The sequence below is a fragment of the Cyprinodon tularosa genome, unplaced genomic scaffold (assembly GCF_016077235.1).
Source record: "Cyprinodon tularosa strain WSP-4 unplaced genomic scaffold, ASM1607723v1 ctg498, whole genome shotgun sequence".
Classification (NCBI taxonomy): Eukaryota; Metazoa; Chordata; class Actinopteri; order Cyprinodontiformes; family Cyprinodontidae; genus Cyprinodon; species Cyprinodon tularosa.
Window position 1 is genome coordinate 425,910 of NW_024039227.1, and position 23,021 is coordinate 448,930.

At 37.9% G+C, this 23,021-nt stretch overlaps 1 protein-coding gene across 1 annotated transcript in view; it reads right to left on the minus strand.

Annotated features, from left to right (window-relative positions):
* Positions 1-17,830, minus strand: part of LOC119794913 — a 32,047-nt gene extending 14,217 nt beyond the window's left edge. The window contains exons 1-4 of the mRNA XM_038302677.1: positions 17,812-17,830; positions 16,998-17,156; positions 6,819-6,956; positions 4,070-4,221 (exon numbers count right to left, since the gene is read on the minus strand). Of these exons, the coding sequence (XP_038158605.1) occupies positions 4,070-4,221; positions 6,819-6,956; positions 16,998-17,040 (333 nt within the window). The 5' untranslated portion in view covers positions 17,041-17,156; positions 17,812-17,830. The remainder of the gene's footprint in view (positions 1-4,069; positions 4,222-6,818; positions 6,957-16,997; positions 17,157-17,811) is intronic.
* Between the last annotated feature and the right edge of the window lie 5,191 nt (positions 17,831-23,021).

The following is a 23,021-nucleotide window of genomic DNA, read 5'->3' on the forward strand; positions in this document are numbered from 1 at the left end:
AGGAAAAGATGTGGTCGAAAAAAGTGTACAAGCAAGAGAGATAACCGCACCCTGGAGAGGATTGTGAAACAAAACCCATTCAAAAATGTGGGGGAGATTCACAAAGAGTGGACTGCAGCTGGAGTGAGTGCTTCAAGAACCACCACACACAGACGTATGAAAGACATGGGTTTCTGCTGTCGCATTCCTTGTGTCAAGCCACTCTTGAACCACAGACAGCGTCAGAAGCGTCTTGCCTGGGCTAAAGAGAAACAGGACTGGACTGCTGGTGAGTGGTCCAAAGTCATGTTCTCTGATGAAAGTAAATTTTGCATTTCCTTTGGAAATCAAGGTCCCAGAGTCTGGAGGAAAAGAAGAGAGGCACTTCATCCACGTTGCTTGAAGTCCAGTGTAAAGTTTCCACAGTCAGTGATGGTTTGGGGTGCCATGTCATCTGCTGGTGTTGGTCCATTGTGTTTTCTGAGGTCCAGGGTCAACGCAGCCACATACCAGGAAGTTTTAGAGCACTTCATGCTTCCTGCAGCTGACCAACTTTTTGGAGATGCAGATTTCATTTTCCAACAGGACTTGGCACCTGCACACAGTGCCAAAGCTACCAGTACCTGGTTGAAGGACCATGGTATCCCTGTTCTTAATTGGCCAGCAAACTCTCCTGACCTTAACCCCATAGAAAATCTATGGGGTATTGTGAAGAAGAAGATGCAATACACCAGACCCAACAATTCAGAAGAGCTAAAAGCCACTATTAGAGCAACCTGGGCTATCATAACACCTGAGCAGTGCCACAGACTGATCGACTCCATGCCACGCCGCATTGCTGCAGTAATACAGGCCAAAGGAGGCCCAACTAAATACTGAGTGCTGTACATGCTCATACTTTTCATGTTCATACTTTTCAGTTGGCCAACATTTCTATAAATCCTTTGTTTTTATTGGTCTTCAGTAATATTCTAATTTTCTGATATGATGAATTTGAGATTTTCATTTGTTGTCATTTGTAATCATCAAAATTAAACAAAATAAACATCTGAAATATATGAGTTTGTATGTAATGTATGAATATAATATACAAGTTTCACTTTTTAAATGGAATTACTGAAATCAATCTACTTTTTCATGATATTCTAATTTTATGACCAGCACCTGTAGTTACGTCACGGCACTTGACACTTAATATAACGTCTGACGGAGTAAAATTTTCCCAAGCCATTTAGCATGCCGTATGGTGTACATGAAGCAGCCGCTTGCATAATATTGCAAGCGGCTAAGTGGTTTATTCCATTCACCTGTCCAGCTCTGCACAGTTTCTCATTACCGTGCATCAGTGTCACCTGCTCTAGTCTCTATTTAAACTGCTTGCTCACACTCTCAGTTTCAGATTATTCGAGCCTTCGGTGAGAATTCTCTAGCATACCTGTTTTTGTTCTGATTGCTTAATCCTGACCCATTCTGAATTTGGATTTCTTCTCTCTTTTTCTTTGTCTGCTGGACAGTTCTGCCTTCCTTCATCGCTTGGGTCTGCTCATCATCCAGTGTAGCAGTCCTCAAGGCTTCAACTCCTAGAACTCTATCGGGGGTGTTCGCCGTGTGCTGTTGGCAGCCATTCAGCTGGATTCCACTCCTTCCTCTGGGCACACACTGAACTCTAAGACCGGGTTAGTGACTCACTTGTTCGTAATCATCCTTCGTCAGACTTATGTGGTCACTAACCTGAGTTTTCCCTCTGCAGCGATTACGGCCTTAGGCACCCTTGCTGCTGAATTGCAGATTTCTTAATAAATGGTTTTAAAAAGACCACCTGTCTGTTTGTTTTGAATTCTGGGTCATCTGTTCTGAGCCTTGACATCATGGCCATATATACAGTCTGTGACATAGTGAGGGCCACATTCCTGCAGGTCGGGGCTCCTGGATCTGGCCAATATATGCCAGTCCAGACCTTGAAATCCTGTACAGCTCATATAAGTAAATACTAATTGTGATTAAAACGATCATCTCACAATTTGCATTAAATAGAGTCTTCATGAAAGGACGCGTCATTGTTTCCGAACAGCTGACTGGCTTGTGGAGGAAGCCTTTTAAATGTTTCTGACCAAACCTGAAAGTCTTCCATTGTTACCATGATAACTTGCCTTGCTAAAAACTTGTCCAGCTTCGTGATACCGAATAGTCCAGCTTAAACCTGAAGTTACCTCGCTAAGCCAGTAATCCTGCTTCGTGGTACATGCCTTTGCAGTTAGACTCATTAAAGTAAAAAATAATTAAAAATAAAATAATAAAGTTACAGTGGATAATAATACTAACTTATGCAAAGATATGCTTAAAAGTTCAACCTTTTAAAATTATAATTTTTTCATTTTAATTGTATATTCAAAAACGTGTTTTTACCAAATCCATGCATTGCAAAGGATTCTAAAGTTAAATGTCAAAAACCCCATTTCAAAGGAATTTAATGTTTTTGTAGAGGTTTTTATGAAAGGGTTATACACATTTTACATCAAAGTTTTGAGATAGTTTCTCTCGTATTGACCCATTATAGGGATTACTTTGTTATACAAATCAGCTATAATGTTATAATAAGTCGTCACCTTAAACATGTATTTCTTTCATGTTTATTTCTAAATTCCTTCAAAAGTCAGTTAGCAAGCATCTTGCTCTACTCAGAATCTCTGCTAAGAGAGGAGTTCATAGAAGAGACAGGGTAATGCTAGCACATTATCTGTCTGTAATAAAACACTCGATCTTTCTTTTTAATCATGTACAGTACACCACCAGAGATGTTTTCTTGTTTTTCTGCTTAATTAGCTAAGCACTCTGACTTGATGTTTAAAGTATTGTAATTTTGAGTTTCATAATGAGTTTGTTTAATGTATTTTTCAAGTCATGCTATGCTCTGTTCTCTATCAGATGGCATTTGAGCTTAAAAAGAGCTGAGCTTTGACTGACTGATTTAAACAATAAACAAACTGAGAGACTGCAGCAGTTATGCTCTCTGTTGCTGCTCTGTTATTGCTTACATAAGTATAGGGATTTTTTTTAAGACCTTTTGAAGCATGGATATTTGTTTGTTACCTTGAAAGCAAGATAAATTGTTGTTAGATATATGAATTCAAAAACTCTTGAAAATAAATCTTGCCAGGAGCCAGGCGAAGCATTGCCTTGAAACAGTTTCGGACCAATGAAATGCAATGATGTGTTTGATGTTAACGCATCAACCTGAGGCAGAAGCCTGAAGCAAAACAAACATTACCTTCTTTTTCCTTATGAATTATGAGCAAAAGGACATGATTGTTTGCCTTTGTATTAGGGTTGTGCAAAATAATCGTGATGATGACGCATCGTGATTCTAATTTTCGTGATCTACTGCATCGATTCTTCATGCCAAGAATCGATTATTAATTTAAAAAAAATGAATAAATAAAGTTGCATGAATGGTTGGCGAACATCAGCCAAAAACAAGTGTAATATCACTTCTAGTCCAGTAGATGTCGCTGCAAATGTGTTGACGCACGCTGCCTTGTGTCACAAGCATTTCCGGCTGTGGGATACTGTGCCGAGTCATTCAAAAACAAAACATGGAGGAGAAAATATTGCAATGCATCGCAATAATTCAAGTATCGTGATGCATCGTGATAGAATCGCATCGTGGCCTGTGAATCGTGATTCGAATCGAATCGTGACTTCTTTGGCAATACCTGCCCCTACTTTGTATACGGGTAGATGTTTGCCCATCTCCCCTGACCCATTTGGTAAGTTTGCAAAATCAGTTAACTCCACTAGTTATGAAACAAAAGAAGCTGTTACTCCTACTGAGATTGGCTAAAACTACTGTTGAAAAATTGTGCTGAATATCTCTCCCTTTTGCAAATATTTTTTACAAGGGGCTTTCCAGATTGATTTGTGTAGTACAATTTGAATTCTACATAGTATCAATTTGGTTTATGCCAAGGTCAATTGAGACAAAATTCTATATTTTAAATTTTTTTGGTAGCATCTCACGTGCTCCAAGGAATGATCTGGTTCCAGATCAACAATATTCCATATAGAAAATACTGGTGTACACTAAACTTACTTTGAGCATGACGTGACATCGAACCTTGTCTGTTCCACTGGTTTCAAAATTTGAATGCCGTGAATTTGCAGGAGCTTGTATCATATTCTGCTTTGGTGTGAATATTGCAAAAATTTCATCTCCACTTTTAATATGTCTATCTTGTAAGGACCCTGTAAAGTAGAAACAAAATGAGGTGTACATTTCATAAGACAAAGTAATCTTCTCTTTGCCTTTTGTAAACAAAAGACAAATTTGTATCAATTTAATTCTGATCTTTATGCATATGTATCCCTAAATGCCAGGATTTACATGCCATCTAATTGGAATTTGCATATGTCTTTTTAGTGACTTTTCCTGCACACAATAATCTTTGAATGAATTTTGCACTTTCCCACCTTAACTCATTTTGATTAAAGTTACTTGCCTTAACTACAGCAACACCAGGTTAAAAATGAAAGTACTTGCTACTTGTTCAGTAATCACCTCTCCTGCATAAATATCTTGCAGTTAGTCAGCAGGTGGGATATTTTCATTCCCATTAGCTAATATCCTTCTGTCCCTTTTGTGATATTGTCTTCATGGTTGTCTTTTACATATCACTGACCACCCTATAAGGAAGGTCATTTCAGCTACTTACTGTATATCCAATGCTAATACATGGACCCAGGCTTGCATCAAAAAAGCCCTGTACCATGGACCCATTGTCTTTCATTAGAAAAAAATGTTCCTGTCTAAACCTCCTTGCCAAATCTATTTGAAGCTGGCGTTAAACACATGGTGTTTTTGCTGGTAGGTATTGCTGTGGTCATACATTTGGCTCTAGTTTCCACATATATCATTTGATTTTTATACAATTCATTATGACAATGTCTTCATCTTAATCCAGGCAAAAACACTTACCCAGATACACATTTAGTTTGTGTCTCATAGTTTCTCTGCAGGGTCCCCAAGCCAATTTAAAACATTCAGCCCCAAGCCATTTTTGGCCAAGGATTATACAATTAAATGCACAAATGCAAAAGTGAGTAGTAACTACTTACATTCACTGTAACACTTGTTTGAGAAACTTTTTGAGCAAAATTTACTTTTATGAGTAGTTGTGCATTACCATACCTTTTTACTTTAACTAATATTATTAAAAAGTATTGCTACCCTTAATGGAGTAAAATTTTCAGCAACTCTACCCACCATAAGTACCTTCACTGACTAAAGAACAGCCTTTTTTTTAACCGCAAATGGACCCGAGAGATACATCAACACTTCATATTAAAATTGAGAAATCTGATTTTGTTTCCAAGCTTTCTGGTTTATTGTTTTGTATTGGTTTTCTTCTATCTGCTATCTGTTTTAGAAGTTAGAATACACTAAACAGTAGATGTATTTAAATGGAAATACTTTGTAGAGTTCTATCTTACAGTACTGTACATTAAATGTTGTAGATATGTATTGGTTTTCTAAGTTTTATATTTCATTAAAAATATTTTTATTGAGCCAGAATTTTGAAGCTTGTAATTAAGTTTTATTTTTTTTTTTTTGCATATTGTTTTCATTCTGGTCTTTATTTATTCATTAGTTGTTATGATTAGTTACAAAGACTTTGAGAAACCTCATTGAATACTTGTTATTTGTTTTTCTTACCTGAGTAAAATAAAAGTACATTTACTTGAGTAAAAAAAAAAAAACGTAATGTTGCTTTTATTACTTAAGTAAATTTTTTGGATAATCTATCCATCTCTGTAACTTCTAAAGAACAAAAATGCGTCTCTCTGAGCAATTGTCTAAATCTGTAAGGAAGTTAGACATTTTTATAAATCTATGTTGTCTAACTTACAGAAGTATTTGAAAGAACCCCTCTATAAATGCAAAATGTCACTGACTTACAGAAAAAACTCTACCAAACATCGACTTATGTATACATGTATAGACAGCGCTGAATCAAATATGGATGGTCTGATTTTCTCCGAACTGGAAATTAATGACAGGTTACATCAAGTAACCCATTCCCACCAAAAACAAAGTCACAGGCTACTGTGGTTAAAAACAATTTGTGATAGATACAGTTTATCTTTGTCTAGTGACAGATGATACTTTTAAAAGAAATTTTAAAAATACACTACTAAGGGAAGTCTGCATGAATGCCTCACCATCAAACAGGAGGTCACTAAAGCTTCCAGGTCTAAATTTTGGCAAACGTTTGAAGACCTTTCAGCAGAGCTAAGCCTGACTACATTTCATTTTAAGTCTTGTCTACAGTATAGCCTAGTGTTGGAATGCAGAATGGAGGAGCTGCCTCAAATGGCATAGAGGTTGCAATGCAGGACCCCAGCAGTTGCTGCAGAAGCCGGAGTGACAGTACAGTAAGTAGCAAGTGCTGTGCCAGTCTGCTTCCAACTCAAATAATGTCTATTCTTCGTTTTTTTCTCCACATGCTAATATTTTTGAAAAACATCTTATCTCACACAGGCTATGTAGATATTTTGCCTAAAATACAAATTATAAATTTTAAGCTGCCTTTATATTTCTGCTGTTAATGTTAATTTCCTTAATTTATTTATTTATTTTATCTTTTTAAAATATAAATATTTCCAGCTGGTGACAATTACAACAGGGCGTATATTCAGTATTTGCTTAAGTGATATAATTTTGTTGACTAAATAAAACAGCTGTATTTTTAATAGTTTTTTGTAACTCTTGTAAAAGGGATAACAAAATTGTCAGATCTTTTGTATAATTTCAATGACATAAATCTCACTTTACACAAACTAACATGTGTTGAAGAAGGGATCTTCTGTTAGAGGCATTCCATCTTGAGTAAACAGACAGACATCCCTGCTTTGCTCAAGACCTTCGTTGTGATGTATCCTTTGCATCAGATCTTCAACAGTGCTTTGAGCTGGATCCATATCTGCAGTTAGTGAAAAAAAAATCCAGGCTGTGTTGATATTTTTCAACGAGAGTCCTGCTTTCATGATTTTTACTAAGATTTGCAATTATTATTTTCACCAGCTTATTAAAGGGAGAGTGAGTACAAATTTGGTGAAGTATTGCTTTAATAAATACATGTTCAGTGAAAGTTTTAATGGCATATAACCAAAAATTAAATAACTCTAATACCTTAGAATTAGTAGTTTATAAATACATTGGTGTGGTACACTCAATAAGAGACGCCATGTTGGGATGTTTGGTCCCCATTTTGACCAGAGTAGCCAAAAAACTTGTCAGCCTTACATGTTTTACTTATATCTGACAATGTGTTGTCAGTGGTGGAGGAGTTTAAAATAAGCAAAAACAACCATAGATCATTCAATCTCCACTTTCTTTTGCAATGAATGACCATCATACTCTTTGTGCAGTGAAAAACAAGACACACAACCAAAAAATAAATAAATAAGTCATGGGGAATACAGAGTCTCTATCGGCACAGATTTTACTAGCCAGCTTCTCCGGGGGAATCCCAAGGCTCTCCCAGGCCAGCTAAGAAACATAGTCTCTCCAGCGTGTCCTGGGTCTCCCCCTGGGACATGCCTGGAACACCTCGGCAGGGAGACTTCCAGGATGCATCCTAATTAGATGCCTGATCCACCTCAACTGGCTCCTCTAGATGTGGAGGAGCAGCGGCTCTACTCTGAGTCCTCCCCGGATGACTGGGCTTGATCACGCTATCTCTAAGGGAGAACCCAGACACACTATGGAGAACACTCATTCCAGCCGCTTGTATCCGGAATCTCGTTCTTTCGGTCGTGACCCAAAGCTTAGGACCATTGATGAGGGTAGGAACGTACTGTAGATCAACCGGTAAATCGAGAGCTTTGCTTTTTGGCTCAGCTTTCTCTTCACCACAACAGACTGGTACAGTGCACGCTTCACAGCAGATGCCGCACCAATCCACCTATTGATCTCCTGCTCCATCTTCCCCTCATTCGTCAACAAGACCCCAAGAAACTTAAGCTCCTCCACTAGGGGTAGAACATCCTCCCCAACCCGGAGAAGGCACTCTACCCTTTTCCGGCTCAAGATCATGGTCTTGGATTTGGAGTCACTGATCCTCATCCCGGCCGGTTCACACTAGGCTGCGAACTGCTCCACTTAGAGGTGTAGATCAAGCCCAGATGAAGCCAACAGAACCACATGATCTGCGGATAACAGAGATGCAATCATAAGGCTACGAAAACAGATCCCATCAACACCTTGGCTGCGCCCAAAAATTCTATCCATAAAAGTTATAAACAGAATCTGTGACAAAGGGCAACCTTGGCGGAGTCCGACTTACTGCCAGCAATGCGGACCAGGCTCTGACACTAATCATACAGAGACCTAACAGCCCCTATTAAAGGGCCCCGTACTCCATTCTCCTGGAGTACCCCCCACAGGACCCCCCGAGGGACACTGTCGAATGCCTTCTCCAGATCCACAAAACACATGTAGACTGGTTGGGCAAACTCCAAAGCACCCTCCAGAATCCTGCTGAGGGTGTAGATCTGATCCAGTGTTCCATGGCCAGAACCAAAACCCCACTGCTCCTCCTGAATCTGAGATTCGACTATCCGATGGACCCTCCTTTCCAGAACCCCGGAATAGACCTTACCAGGGAGGATTAAGAGTGTGAGTCCTCTGATAGTTTTTTGGGCTGTTTTAAATACAAGTACCATTGGTAGCTTTTAAGGAAAATATTGGCTAATCTTTAGCTTTGTTTCTTGGTTAAAAAAATTATTAAAAATGGTTTCCCCAGCAGACTTATTAATAGATTCTAACTTAAATGTTTACTTTGTTGGGGGGGTTAGCTAGCCTGACGTAGTCCGACTCAATTCTAGTCAGAATATGAGTCTGATACTGCTCCATAGAGCTGTGATTATGTCGCGTGTTTCTAACGAACCAGGAAAAAAAATGCCTCTGCACTCAATTGGACAGACCTACAACCAATAAGAGCAACGGAGTGCGTGACGTATGTTAAGCGAGGCATAGTTGTTGTCCACAAAAATCAAAGCGTGCAGTTGCACGCCTAGAATAAGAAGATGAGACTTGATCGCGTTTCTCTGTTCCTCTTTTAAAATTAATTTGCTGTCGATATCTTCTAGAACAGACCTAATAGCAGAATCTACTCACCCAAACTCTCCAGCGGCAGCCATTATTGTTGTCACCCAAGCGCGCTTTGGTCACGTGGTTGATTACGTTACTCTTGATCATCTGTCCATCATCGTATAAAGCCCGCCCTGACAATTTGATTGGATCGCCTGACAGTGGCCGATAATACTCGCGCTACTATGGAGCAGAGCCAGACCGAACTTCCCCGAACTCAAACCTTGTGGGCGGGACTAAGTTCGGACTGGCACCCAGGCTAGGGGTTAGCTAGGTGAGCATGAAGCTTAATCTAAAGCCATCTGTATAGCAACAAACCATTTTCAGATCGGTGAGCAGTTGCAAATCTGCATATACATCAAATATAGTACATACAAATGTGTCATAACTAGAATTGATAAAATGCAAATTTACAAAGCTAGATTTACAACTCCAACTCCCAGCATGCACTGGCCAGAGTAGCCAATTCTTATGGCTAACTACAGCAGCAGTTACATATTGTTTAAACTGTTAAGTCTCATTGAATAATAGTGGTGTGTTATTCAAAGAATTTACTTAGCAGGAGTCTTCTTATGCCTGCAAAGTGCTATAGTATCTTGAGTTTTTGGGGGTGATAGAAATTTAACTGTTGCTCAGAGAGACACGGCAGAGATGTGGGATGAACAATTTAATGAGTGTTTTCAATGCAACATGATGCTCCTTTCATGTGGTATCATAATAATGGTAAATGCCATGTATTTTACATGTATTTTACAAAATAAAAATAAAAATGGCACATTCATGTTGTAATTTATACTGGAAAAATTGAAAAATTATATGATACCTGAGTTGACGAGATGAGGTAAACTTTGACCTTTTAACATGGCAGAGAGCAGCAAAACTATTCTGTATGGTGAATACTGCGTCATTAAGCGTTGTCTCATGTTATATTGGTAGCCTACGTAATGCTTTGACATATATTATTTTAAAATATATCGCCAGTAAGACTTGTGTTGTTTTTGAAAAGACGGTTATTGTTTGATTTTATCAGATGCTTGTTTGCAGTCAGTCGATGCATTTGATGCATCCTCCTCTTTATGTAGCAGATGAACTCGGAAGATTATTCTTGTCTTGCCCAAGCAGCAGGTCAGGATAATCTTTGCATCCATGTTACTCCTCTGTACCACAAGAAAAGCACTTGAACACAAATCTGCAACACTGTCTTTACGCGGCACTAATGACAGTTCAGATGCATATGTAAGACAAGCTGCAAGTGTTGTCATATGTTTCACAAGATTTAGTTTTGTAATCAAACAGAACAGGATGAAACTGATCACATAATACAAACAAATTATTTTAACAATCAAATACTTTTTTCAGATGCCTATGTAAAAAATCTCCATATCAAGGATGATTAAGTTGGCTGTCCTTTTGGTAGAGAAGGCTAGTTTTTTGTTAGCCTATACTGAAAAGGTTCAGATGAAACAGTCTTCATTTGTTGTTATTCTTTGTAAAAATCATATCAGCTTGCAGGCATAGGGTTCTTTTAGTCTTGGTTTCAGAGAAAACAAGGTTTTATTCTTTATTTTTAGCTGATTTGACAAGGATGACAGAGGTTAATGTGTCCCGTCCATTTAGAAAGAGTAGAATGTCTGCAGCTTCCATATTGGGAGGCACCACTTTGTACATTATGTAGTGCACCACCAGATGGAGGTCAAAATCAAACATTGTCCTTTTAATGTCACTGACAATCAGAATAAACACAGTGGGAGAATTTTTAAAGCAATTTGAGATTTTGCGATTGGTGCATTTTCACATCACCTACCAAACAATGGAATTCAAAAAATAAATATTGATCTTAATTGTCATTATTATATGAAAGTTTGATCCTATGCGTGAATTTCCAGAACCAAATATTGAGCTAAATGTGTCAGGTTTCTGCCCTCTGCTTGGGTTTATTTTTAAGCTTATTTGTGTTCTGTGTCTTTGTACCGGTAGTTTATTTCTACCAGTGCTGAGTTCTTAAATTATCCTCTGTTGCCCCTTTGTGCTTTCCCCTTGGCCTTCTCTCAGGCTACGTTCATACCGCAGCCTGAAGTGACCCAAATCCGATTTTTTTTCAGATCTGATTTTTTCCAATCCGACCCAGGCCACTTGGCTATGTGGTTGTGAATCCGAAACAAATCTGATCTTTTCAAATGTGACCTGTATCTGAGTGTCCAGGTCTGATTAATCCGACCTGAACGTCATTAATACCCGACAAGGGTCGCTATTCTGTGTCTTGCTACCCAGAAGTGGCAGGAAAAACAACAACCATGGCAGATGATGATGCAGAGGGCAGAATTTATGTTTAACCATATTGAAAAGATAGTGTTTTTATGGTTGGGAAAGATTGCTACACGCGCGCCAGCACTACTATCCATGTTTACTCCCGTAAACACAGAGCACGCTGGCCTGTGACGTCATCGCGTCCTCTACTGCGCATGCGGGACACTTGCGGTTCATGACTGCAGTTCATACAGGAGATCACATACAAGTCACATATTTTTGGAAATATGAACGGCAATGCAAAAAAAAAACAAAACAGATTTCACAAAAAATTCGGAACTGAGCATCAAGGCCTGCAGTGTGAACGTAGCCCTAGTTGGTCCTGTCCACACCTGCTCCCAATCTGCTGATTAGCTAGTCTTGGTTCAGTCTCCCAATATATACCTCACATTTGCAGTGCTAGTTTGTTGTGTGTGTTTCTTCCTCGTATCTGGTTCCCCCGTGAGTTCTCCCTGACATTTTGATCATCTGTATTTTGGTTCTCAGTATTTTTGTATTTCTGCCTTTGTTAACTATTAAATCTAGGCAGACTCTTTTAAACTCGACTCCTGATCTCTGCCTTTGTGTTCTCAAAAATCTCATCCAACAATGACAAAAGGAATACTTTTGATTTTGAACATTTGGTAAACAAATAATGCAGAACTGTTTTAAAATTTAACATACTAAAAGCAGTTGTGTTTAAGCCAACATTTGTATTACCAAACATTTAGAGGAAGAAACAAAAAGTTATTACACTCGGGGGTTCTGCATTTATTATTAAGCAAGTGCTTTTGGCACAAGAAAGCCAAAGAATTGTTTGCCTTAAAACTTTATTTAAACCCATTTCTAATATTTATCTAGGAAACATAATGTCTATCAGTCATTTAAATGAGTTACTGACTTCTTGGAGGGTTATAAGATCATGTTGCACTTGTGAATGTGGATTGTTTGGATTTTTTTTTTTTTTTTTTTTTTTTGTATCTGGATAATTTCTCTCTCCCAAACATTCTCTCCTCTCTCTGTCACCTGCTCCTCCTACTTCCGCACACAAACACATACGTTTGTATGGTGATACACACTGCCTAAAATTATCGAATCAAGCTTTACACTAGGTAAACTAAGGTTTATCACATGGAATGTGCATGGAGCTGCCACAACAGTAAAAAAGATTGACATTTTTAACTAGCTGGGAAGAAAGCAGACATTGTCTTTTTAAAAGAGATTGATAAGTAAGCTGCTACTGCATTTATCTTAAATCATCTGAATTATGAATTACACACCTTATGTGTTATCCGCCTACTTACTGGATGGGAAGGGAAATGTCTTCAAACCTGGAAAACAAAGTCCAGTGGATTGTTTTTTAACTTTTTTGAAATGACTATGACCTGGATGACCAAGAATCTTCACCAATATATCTGCCTGCTATAACTCTAAGAAAAGATGATTAGCCATTTTAATTCACACACATAGGTTTCACAATATTAGAAACCAGAGGGCAGATTTACCATAATAAAGATATTTTTTCATGACGTTGTATAGTTAGAATTTATGCCCCAAACTTTCATGTCCCCTCATCCTTTCATACTTTCTTCACAGCTCTGTTCGTACATTTGGATACTTCACTTATTATTGGGGGCAATTTCAGTTTCCCCCTGAGTGAAGTAGAGGTTAAACACTACAGGAACACATTGCAGTTGGCAGTCAATAAATATAGTTAAAGTTGCATAAATGATTTCGAACTATCTGATGGGTGGCACTCGTTCCGCCCTAAAAGCAGGGAATATCCTTTTTTTCTCATGTACCTAATTCTTTTTTTTTTTTTTTACATAATTCTAACTATTGTTTAAATTATTTTCTAATCCGCAGCTCTTGGTTAAATAACATCTCACACATTGAGAATCTCCCTTTCAGTGATCATGCTCATGGGTCTTTAAATTAATTCTTTAAAAAAATGTATTTAAAGGTTGGTGATTAAGTACATCATTATGTAAAGAGGTAGATTTTAATCAGTAGTGTATGCTTACTTGTCCTGGAAATTGGCTGAATACAGGAATGCTTTTAGATTACCCTCTGTGTGAGTATGCAGCTAGCTAGCAGTGCCTGGATTTGGGGGTTGGCCAATCAGGCGCCCTGGTTGGTCCTCAGCGGGCCGTTCTATCACTTTATATGTGGACTCTGTCTGGCTGCTGGGTATCACACTTGGGTTAAGTCTACCATGTATTTGGCCTTGGTGGGTTTTTTTTCTTCTTTTTAACAGCTTGTGTTGCCTGCACCTGCCCCTGAAGTGGGGCTGGAGGTTTCCTTCTTGGTCTGGTGGCTGGGGCATTGGTCCCTAGACCTGGGAGGATAGTGTACCATATGTATAAGGAATGTAAGAATATGTTCAGTGTCAGCTCTTGTGTGCCATTTCATTAGGTGCCTATATATGTCTGTGAGGACCTAATGGTGGGTTTGTGTGAATGTGACTGGATGCCTATGAATATGTCTTCTGCCTCTCTTTACCTGTATAAAAAATACTTGTTAACCTATTAAAAACATGTACTGTTTGGACATACATACGTATTACAGGCATTTGGTTCCAGGTTTCCATAGATACAGACTTTTACTAAATACTAAGCTGCAGCTACAGATAAAAACAACTTTAAAAAATGTTGTGTAATCATCTTAGGTTTTTTTTTAAATGCCTTTATTGACTGGCAGTATTGAACAGCAGAGGTGTTACAAGTAGAGCCGTCACTAGCTTAACTACATTTCTCAGTAGCATGGTCATAAAGTCACTTTTTTCTATATCAAATAGCCTTTCAGTGGTGAAGCTACTTTTGTCCTCCAGTACCAGGAGAGCATCCAGAGAAATTTCAAGCTATATTTTCCCAGACATTTATAGACCTTAAACTTTTCTCTCCTCCTCCTCTCCCAATGCAGATGGCGCAGAAGTATATTAGAATTTTAATTTTGCAATCGAATCATTGTGGTTTCAGCCCTAAACTGTGTATAAAAGGATATCCAAAAGACTCGTATAAATCCCTCAAAAGAAAGTCTCACTTTAGCAGCTCTATAACAAATAATGCAGTAATAATTTTTTAAGAATTTGCTGCCCTTTCTCCTCTGTGTTTCTAAGCAGTGCTGCAAGGCATATATTTAGTTTATTCCCCTTCTCAGGTTGATGATTTTATAGATGGGTTTGCTTGTTCTATGCATAGTGCATCAGACAATATAGCTCCTTTGAAAAAGAGAAAATAAAAAATAGAAACAGGACCTGAAATTCACTGCGGGATAGCAGGAATAGTGCATTATCTGAACGCAAATCTGGTTTTTATAATGTGGGAAGTTCCCTCTTAAAAAAATTATGGCTACTAATGTTGCTATTCTCAATTTAGACGAAGAACATCTCCCTACTCTCTGGCTGTTTCTGAATATGTGTACTTGTGCATTCTCATTTGCTTGTGAAACGTCATCAGCTTCAGCTATAGTACTGTTCCAAATCACAGGAACACAAGGCCGAAAATGGACAAAGTCACCAGATGTTGTTCTTGCCCCTCCCTCTTTACCGAGTATGCATCAGTGCAGAAATGTCCGTTCTTTAAATTGACAGCTATCCCAGCATGCACGGCAATAGCAGCAGCTTTCATTGGAGCTTAGACTTAGACAACTTTGTTGTCATCTTTATTGTCACAAAACGAAATTGAGATGCATACAGCTTTTCAACAGTGAATGAGCAGCTTACAGCAGTGATCAGAATGTAAACAGTGTAGGAGAAAAGGAAAACCCGTTTAAACTCATGGTGCAAAAGACATTGATATGGAAAGTTGGTAGAGCAAATGTATAAGTCTTGATTAGAGTCACAACAGTTCACTAGTTAAATGGCAGCAGGGAAAAAGCTGTTTCAGAACCTGCTGATCCTGCAGCAAATGCTGCGACGCCTCTTCGCAGAGGGCAGTAGGCAGAACAGTCCATGGTGGGGGTGTGAGGGGTCACTGATGACGTTACGGGCTCAGTACGCAGCACTGGGATGAAATATCTTTAATGGAGGGAAGACGAGCCTCAATGATCCTCTCTGCTGTCCTCACCTCTATTCTCACTTCTTCCAGTCTGAGGCTGTTGATGAGCAGTGGAGCGTGGTTAGGCCAGTTCTTCCTGAACTTGACGATGATCTCCTTCATCTTCTCTACATTCAGGATCAGGCTGTTGTCCCTACACCAGCCCACCAGCTGCCCCAATTCCTCTCTGTAGTCCTGGTAATTGTCGCCACAGTCGTGTGTCATCAGATTAAACAGCAGAGGTCTTTTGCTGAGGAAGTCTAGCAGCCATTTGCAAAAGGGTGTGCTGAAGCCCAGATGTTTCAGTTTTTCTATCATATGTTTCGGGATGATAGTGTTAAAAGCTGAGCTGAAGTGCAGGAACAGCATCCGCACGTGGGTGTTCTTCTCCTCCAGGTGTGCTAGACTCTCTTCATCCAGTTTATTAATCGCCCGTATGTCTTGCCACATCCTCCTGGTGTTGCTGACACTGTGGAAGAGATCCTGGATCGTCTGCTTGTGTTTCTGCTTTGATTGCATAATTCAAGTTGGCTCTAGCTCGGACTCTGAGGGCTTTTCAGTCATTTATAGACCTATATCCAATCCTCCTTTCTGATGTAATATTTTTAAGAAAGTAGTTGCCAAACAATTGTTTGACCCCTTACACCATAGGTCACGGATTCGCTGACCGCAGTCCGGATCCAGACCCACCAGCTGGCTAATCCGGGACAACCTGATTTAAGACATTTATAAATTACTAAATGTTGTCCGACGACTTGCGCCGCTTCTCCTGTTAATAAGGTAAAGCAGTCTGGAGCGCCAGGACAAGGCTATACGTGATAGAAATTGGCCAATGAGCTGTGTCAGTTTGGGTCACTGCTGTGGGCCACTTTTAGTCACAGCAGGCAAACCTATGGCAAGCCGGGCGCTGTTCGCCGAAGGAGCAGTTAGAAGCTGCCAGAACCGTCACTGCCTGAGATAGAGTAGCACCCAGGAGCTGCTGAAGGCTGTGGCTACAAGCTAAGCACAGTAGCTAAAAGGGAGATGTCTTGTGCTACAGTGAGTTATAAAATTAACCCCCTTGCAAAGTCAACTCTTATTATTGCATCGAGTTGATCCAAATTGTCTTTGAGAGCTGCTGTAGGAAGGAAAAGACAGGACAGAAGACGGGGCCTGCAGAAAACTGGACCGAGCCAAAGGCCTACACTCCACCGAACTAAAATAGTAACATCAAATTGAATGAACAGAGACACATTTGGTTGGTGATCAATAACTTTGCTGACAGCCATAGTCCAACCTTTTAAGTAAGAGGCTAAAAGCCCTGGTCATTAAGCAAATTACAGTTATAATCATTGGACTGATAATAATTAATTAGTTTTACCCTTGATTTGAATGACTTTGAATGATTAACTATAACTTCCAATTGTAGTTATTTAATATATTCATAACAGTCTGGTAAACTCTCACAACAACTTTATGCTCATACAATTTTTGCAAGATGTAATAGTTGTGTGATTCTTAAATTATACAGTTTTGACCAAATGCCAAAAATAATGCAAATTTCTTACCTGTGATGCTTTTCATTTCAGGGCATTTGGGATATGTATACATTAGAAAGAATGACTTTAATGACTTTTGCACTGATGGAACAGATTGGTGTGGGCCTCTGAATCTGGTGACATCACTCTTCAATGAAGCAAAACGATTCTTTTCCACCTGTGTTAGTCCTGTTTAAAAAGAGATATGATTTGTGTAGAAAATTAAAAAATATTGATTTCTTGTCAATATATATTACTTTGTCATTGTTGTACAAACAGGTATTTATATATTGTGTCTAGGATTAACAAGCAAGCTGTTTTAAAAGCAGATGAATGTGTTCAAAAGAGTTGATAGAGTAGCTAATTGAAACACATTCTAGTTTTGAAAATAGGTCCCAGTTAGTTCTCTACTGTGTGTGTGCTATGGGATTCAGCTGGTACACATTGTACATTAGCCCTTATTTAGGGGGATCCATCATAAACAGCGTATACTGATTTGCAATAAATCTATAATCACTGTATAGAGTTATTCTCCACATCAGTTGTCCCCAAACCTTTTTCCACTGGCATACAAATTGTATGCAACTCCACCCCCAGTCTGCTTCTTTGTGCTTTCCCTTGATGTGCACGTTGATGTTTTTATAATAAAAAGAAATGAAGAGTAACAAAGAAATTAATACCCTTTTGAGCTTTTTATTAAGACATTTTTTGCACAAGTTAAGAACAAAAATAACTAAGTTCTAAACAAACTTAATAGAATGTGAGGTGCTTTTATTTTTGTAGTAGAATTTTTTGAGAACAAAACAGTAGTGGAAAACTAATAATGCATAACATTATTTCTTACCAAGATTAGTTAAGTCCTCTACTGTCCTCTATCGTTCACACCCAGCTGTAGAAAATTGTAGTAGTAAGGTTCCAGTCGGTGCTTTACAAGCAGGTTGTAAACCGCACTCATCTAATAAATATGACAAATACATTCCAGAACCAATTATAATATTCTCTTTAAATTGCTTTTTTGTCAAATGTTTGCTAGGTAAGTTTTAACTTAAGCAAAACAGTCTTACCTTAGTGTGTTCAGGATCAGCAGAGTTATGTTGTCACTCCTTGTTTTCTATCGCTCTTTGTTTCCAGCATTAAAATGAGCAACAGGGTGTGGCATTTTTCAGGAAAACTAAACCTAAAATAAACTGAGAGCAAGAGCCTACTTTATGGAATACAGAATATTGTGTCCTTCTGAAAAAATCTTGTTACCCAGACTATTACATTAAAAAAATAAAATGAAATCACACAAAGTTGTACATTAAATGAAAGTTGTTTAATTCTTAAAGTTACACAATAGTCAGAACTTTGTTGTTCAGAATGAGTATAGACTTGCCAGTCGAAAAGAATCAAAAAGTTGTCTTACCTGCAGAATAGGTTTGATTAAACCAAAGATGAAAAAAGTTTAAACTGAAGCAACCCTGTGCATCAACCACCCATTGGCTTCTTGTTCACAAGCTCAGACTCTTTCTATAAGCTGGGCTCTTCAAGCTCTACATAGCTTAAGCAACAGCCTGTAGACCAAAGAAAACAAAATAAAACTATAAACAACCATTCCTTTAGGAGGTACAAGAGTAAGAGATATCTTCCTGATATAAAATTATATTAGTTTACAACAGCAAAAAAAGAAAACAAATTCCTTTTGGCCTGCCCTTCTCTGAATGTCCTCCAGTGGACAGAGAGGGCAAATTCAAATGACCTTTGTCAAATTAAACACCATTTACTAGCAATGAATCTATATTGAACGCAATCAATTGCTAAACATAAACTTGCTTGTCTCTATACATCCATCAACCAGCTTGTGCTTATCCAAGATCAGTAAGTGGGGTTGTGGTATAAGGATATGGCGGCAGTTACTTGTCCAGCTGGAGAACACAGACATGCATATCCTTAGTGTCAGTCTCCAGTTTATTATAGGATACCCCTCAGTGTTTCCATGCCAAAAAGGGATACATGTTCACTGACAACCAAGTTTCAGGTCCAACTCAATTCAGTTTATTTATATAGTGTCAATTCACAGCACACACAAATTACTTTACAAAGTCAATTAACCATATCATGCAGTAAAATTGATTCCAAGTTTTCTATCTAAAGCAAATCAGTTGCTTGCATCAACTCATTAATCAAGCATTCTTGTAGCGACAGTGGAGAGGAAAAATTCCCTGTTAACAGAAAGAAACCTCCAGCAGAACTAGACTCAGTGTGAACGGCAGTGACGGCGCTACATGTAGCTTTACATGTAGCATGTTTAACTACATGTTCCAGTAGCTTGACCGTAGTGTCGCTGCTTTATTTATCAAGTAACTTTCCTGTAGTGATGTTATTGCTTTGATCAAGTAGCGACGTAGCGTCTACAAAATCCAGGACTAAGAAATGAAACCAGGTTTTCTATTTTGAAACAACAATCAGTTATTCATTGAACATTCACGCATGAGCCTCTATTCTGCCTCTTCTGTGTGTATCTACCGAAACATACGCATTCGCACGGCAGTGGAACTCAAAGAAAGACACACACAGACACACGCACACACACAGAGCCACACATAGGATGGAGGAGGAGACAGGAGCAGAGCGAGAAGAGCAGCCAACTGTCCCTACCTTATCTTCAGAGATTATGAAACTTGTTGAATCATCAGATAAAAAAATAAGTGTACAGATGTCTGCTTTGCAATCCAAAAACCAAACTGTTATCAACGTCCAGCACATCGAGCACCAACCTGAGAACTCACATTCAGGTGAATCACTAATTTCCCTCGTGCAATATGCAAGTGAAAATATCTAGCGTCAGTGTAAATCCCAACTCACTTTAGCCAAATGCCGTATGTAAATTAGTAAAACGAAAGCTACCCACCTACCAACAAGCAGTGTGCGATGGAAAGGGACTAGCCAAGTGGCTAAGCAGAAGTGTAAAAAAAAAAAAAAAAAACTTATACAATTTTTATAATTGTAACATGAGTGATTTTCAAGGTTCTTGGCCATAGAGAGCTCATGTGGCCAAGATTAGCCATTTGTTTTACATAGCCAAACACTAATTAAAACAGTCAACTACAGTATATTTTTTGAAATAAAAATGTGAAATATATATCAGCTTTAACTTTATTGGCACCTTTAATTTCCAGATAGTTCAATCTGATGTGTGCCACTAAGATACTCTAATTAGAGAGCAGTAGTGAAACTTCTATATTGTATTTTCTTGGCCTAGTTTACCTGACAGGATGTTTACATAAATCTGTTTTTAGGCTTTGCACAGATAAGATTTTTTAGGTATGGAGGAACAGCTCTACCGTATATAAAATAAATACATACATAAATACATGCTCAATAAATAAATAAGCATTCAATTAATTACCCCCCAAAATACAATGAATAAATATGTAGGTAGAAATTAAATTATATGGTGAGACATAAATATATGTATCACTTAATTAGCTTCTTTATTTTTTCACCTTCTTTTGTAAACAGTTTCATTTGTTACTTGAATCGACTGTTTCATTGAGGTCTGAAGAAGTTTTCTCTAAGGGAGACCCTAAAGAAATAAGATGCCTTTTGTAGGGTTTTGTTTTGACTAGAGATGTCCATTGAATGCAAACTCATAGCCATGTCTCGATTTGTAGAACACTACACAGTACCTTTAATTTGGTTCTAATAACAGCAGATTGTTTACTAGTTTGTCTACTAGTAATTACTTCAGTTTTTATTTTAATATGCTGATCATAAAGCAATGTTTACACTGTGTTATGTCATTGGCTGATCTTTAATAAATGTTTTAACCAGTTTGTCAGACTCATTTTGAATTGACATTAGGTTGGTACAACGTTAAGTAGCTTCTGATGTAGTTAAGCTACTTTTAACACATTAGTGTAACTTAGCTTGCTATAATTCTTTAGGTGGTAGCTTTTGTGTAGTGAAGCTAACTGATAGCTTAGCTCACTACACTGGACAGGTAGCTTGCGTCTAGAAGGAAGCCCCCTTTCGAGGCACCAGGCTGCCATACCTAGGTCCTAAGAAGACCCTTCCACTGCCTTTTGCATGTCTGCTCCAGGGCTCACCCTGGGCGGATAGCTAACTAAGCATGGCACCTGGTTCTGCTGTAGGTGGTGCAAGTCTGAAGATAATAAAAAACATTTTGTAGCATTGATCAGCCCTAGTAGAGGTAGCTGAAGCACTGTAAGCGCTTGGACACATTGAAACTGCTCTGGCCTGCTGGCCTGCATCATGGCCTGGATAGGCTCCAGGAGGCTTAGTTCAAGCCGTTTCTTTTGCTTCTGATGGTAGCAGGCATCCTGAAGCTAACCCGATGAGTATGGCTCATTGGTGCTTATTGGGTTCCCCTAAACTAACAGAGAGCAAGACAGAGAGACAGAGAAAATAAAATGGACATCCATCTGAGCCCATGCCTAGGTGCACACTGCTTTGGATCGCCTAGCTCTCTGAGAGATGGCCCGGAGAAGAGAAGGTTATAGCTTCGGTTCTTAGCCTTGAGTGTTCCTGTTCTTCTCATAGACCAATTGGTTTTAAGATGTAATAAAATTTTAACACAATGTGTATATTTGGGGTAGGTGTTCCAAAAGCAATTGTATATCAATACTTTGCTAATCAGGATACAGAGGCACATGTGTAAATGACAGAGGTAAGGTAAAAAAAAGATCCATTCCCCAAATACATTTTTATTCAAATTACAAAAACACAATCAATCTGTTGCTCCAGACATATGTACTCAATATAAAGTTTTATAGGATTCAATTTTTAAAAACCACAATCTAATTCAAAATGTTAAAAATACATCAAAGATTTCCCTTAACTCACCCCATAACTATTATTGTACTTGACCGTTCAGAAAATAATCATACTAATACAAATAATAAACTTGAAAATACAATCAGTTATTGCAATATTTCCTCTAAGTAAAACCCTTTTATAGTTGATCAAAATATCAGATTTAAAAAAGTAAATCAGTTGCAGTAATAGTTTAATTTATACCCAGGTTATACAGAACAATTCAGTGTGGTGTCCAAGGTTTTATTTTAAATCTTTTGTCAAATGTAATAGCATTATTCAAAAATCTCTGACTTAATGTAAAAGTTTTTTTTTTTACTTTTCAGTATAAATATATGTAAATCGTTTCTAAAACAACTTTTTTTAAATAAAAGACTGATTCAATATTGTGTAGATATACTTTTCTAACTACTAGTATTAAAACTATATTTCCCTTGTACAGTTAAGATTTAAAAAAAAAGATTCACATCTAATGAAATTTTAAGTTATCTTTTAACCTTCCTTTTACCTTGACATTTTTCCTATTGTAAATAGTAACGTTCGTAAGTAGCCCAGCTGATATCTGGACCAAAGAATTTCTGAATGTTGCTTAATATTAAGATGAAAATGCCTTCCAAAACCTGCAGTTCATAGGTAAATGCAAGTTATAAAATAACAGTAAAAGAGACTTAATGTGCTCTTTTTATGAAATGCCAGTGAAGATTTCTCTTTCTCACAAATAAAAAATTATACAAATTCCTCACAAAACATTTAATAAAATGACCACAAAAAAATCAAACAGCTTGGGATTTTTTCTCCAAATTGAGGCTAATTTTACATTGTTTCACTATCTTATAAACAGATGCCTGTCCCATTTTCTATTTGAAAAAAACACTTTGGATGAATTTAAACAGATTTAAATCTGTATAGTAACTATCCCAATATTGCACAAAAATAGACAAACACACAAAAAAGATAAAACTTAGAAAATTTAAACCAGGTCTCTGTGATAGATTAAAGAACTGTCTGTACTAAGCATTCGCTGCAAAAAAAATTGATGTACCTTTTTAAAACTGTCATTAAACCAACTTTTCCGATTCTGAATATTGGTTGATATTTGCAGGTTTATAAGGTTTTCTTTGTAAAAAGTCTGTTTTAAGACACTTTTGGTCACATGGGTTACTAACTTCTTTAAGTCTTTAAGTCATTGATTGTAATCTGTGGAATAATACAGTAGAACTGATCTAGGATGCATTTAGA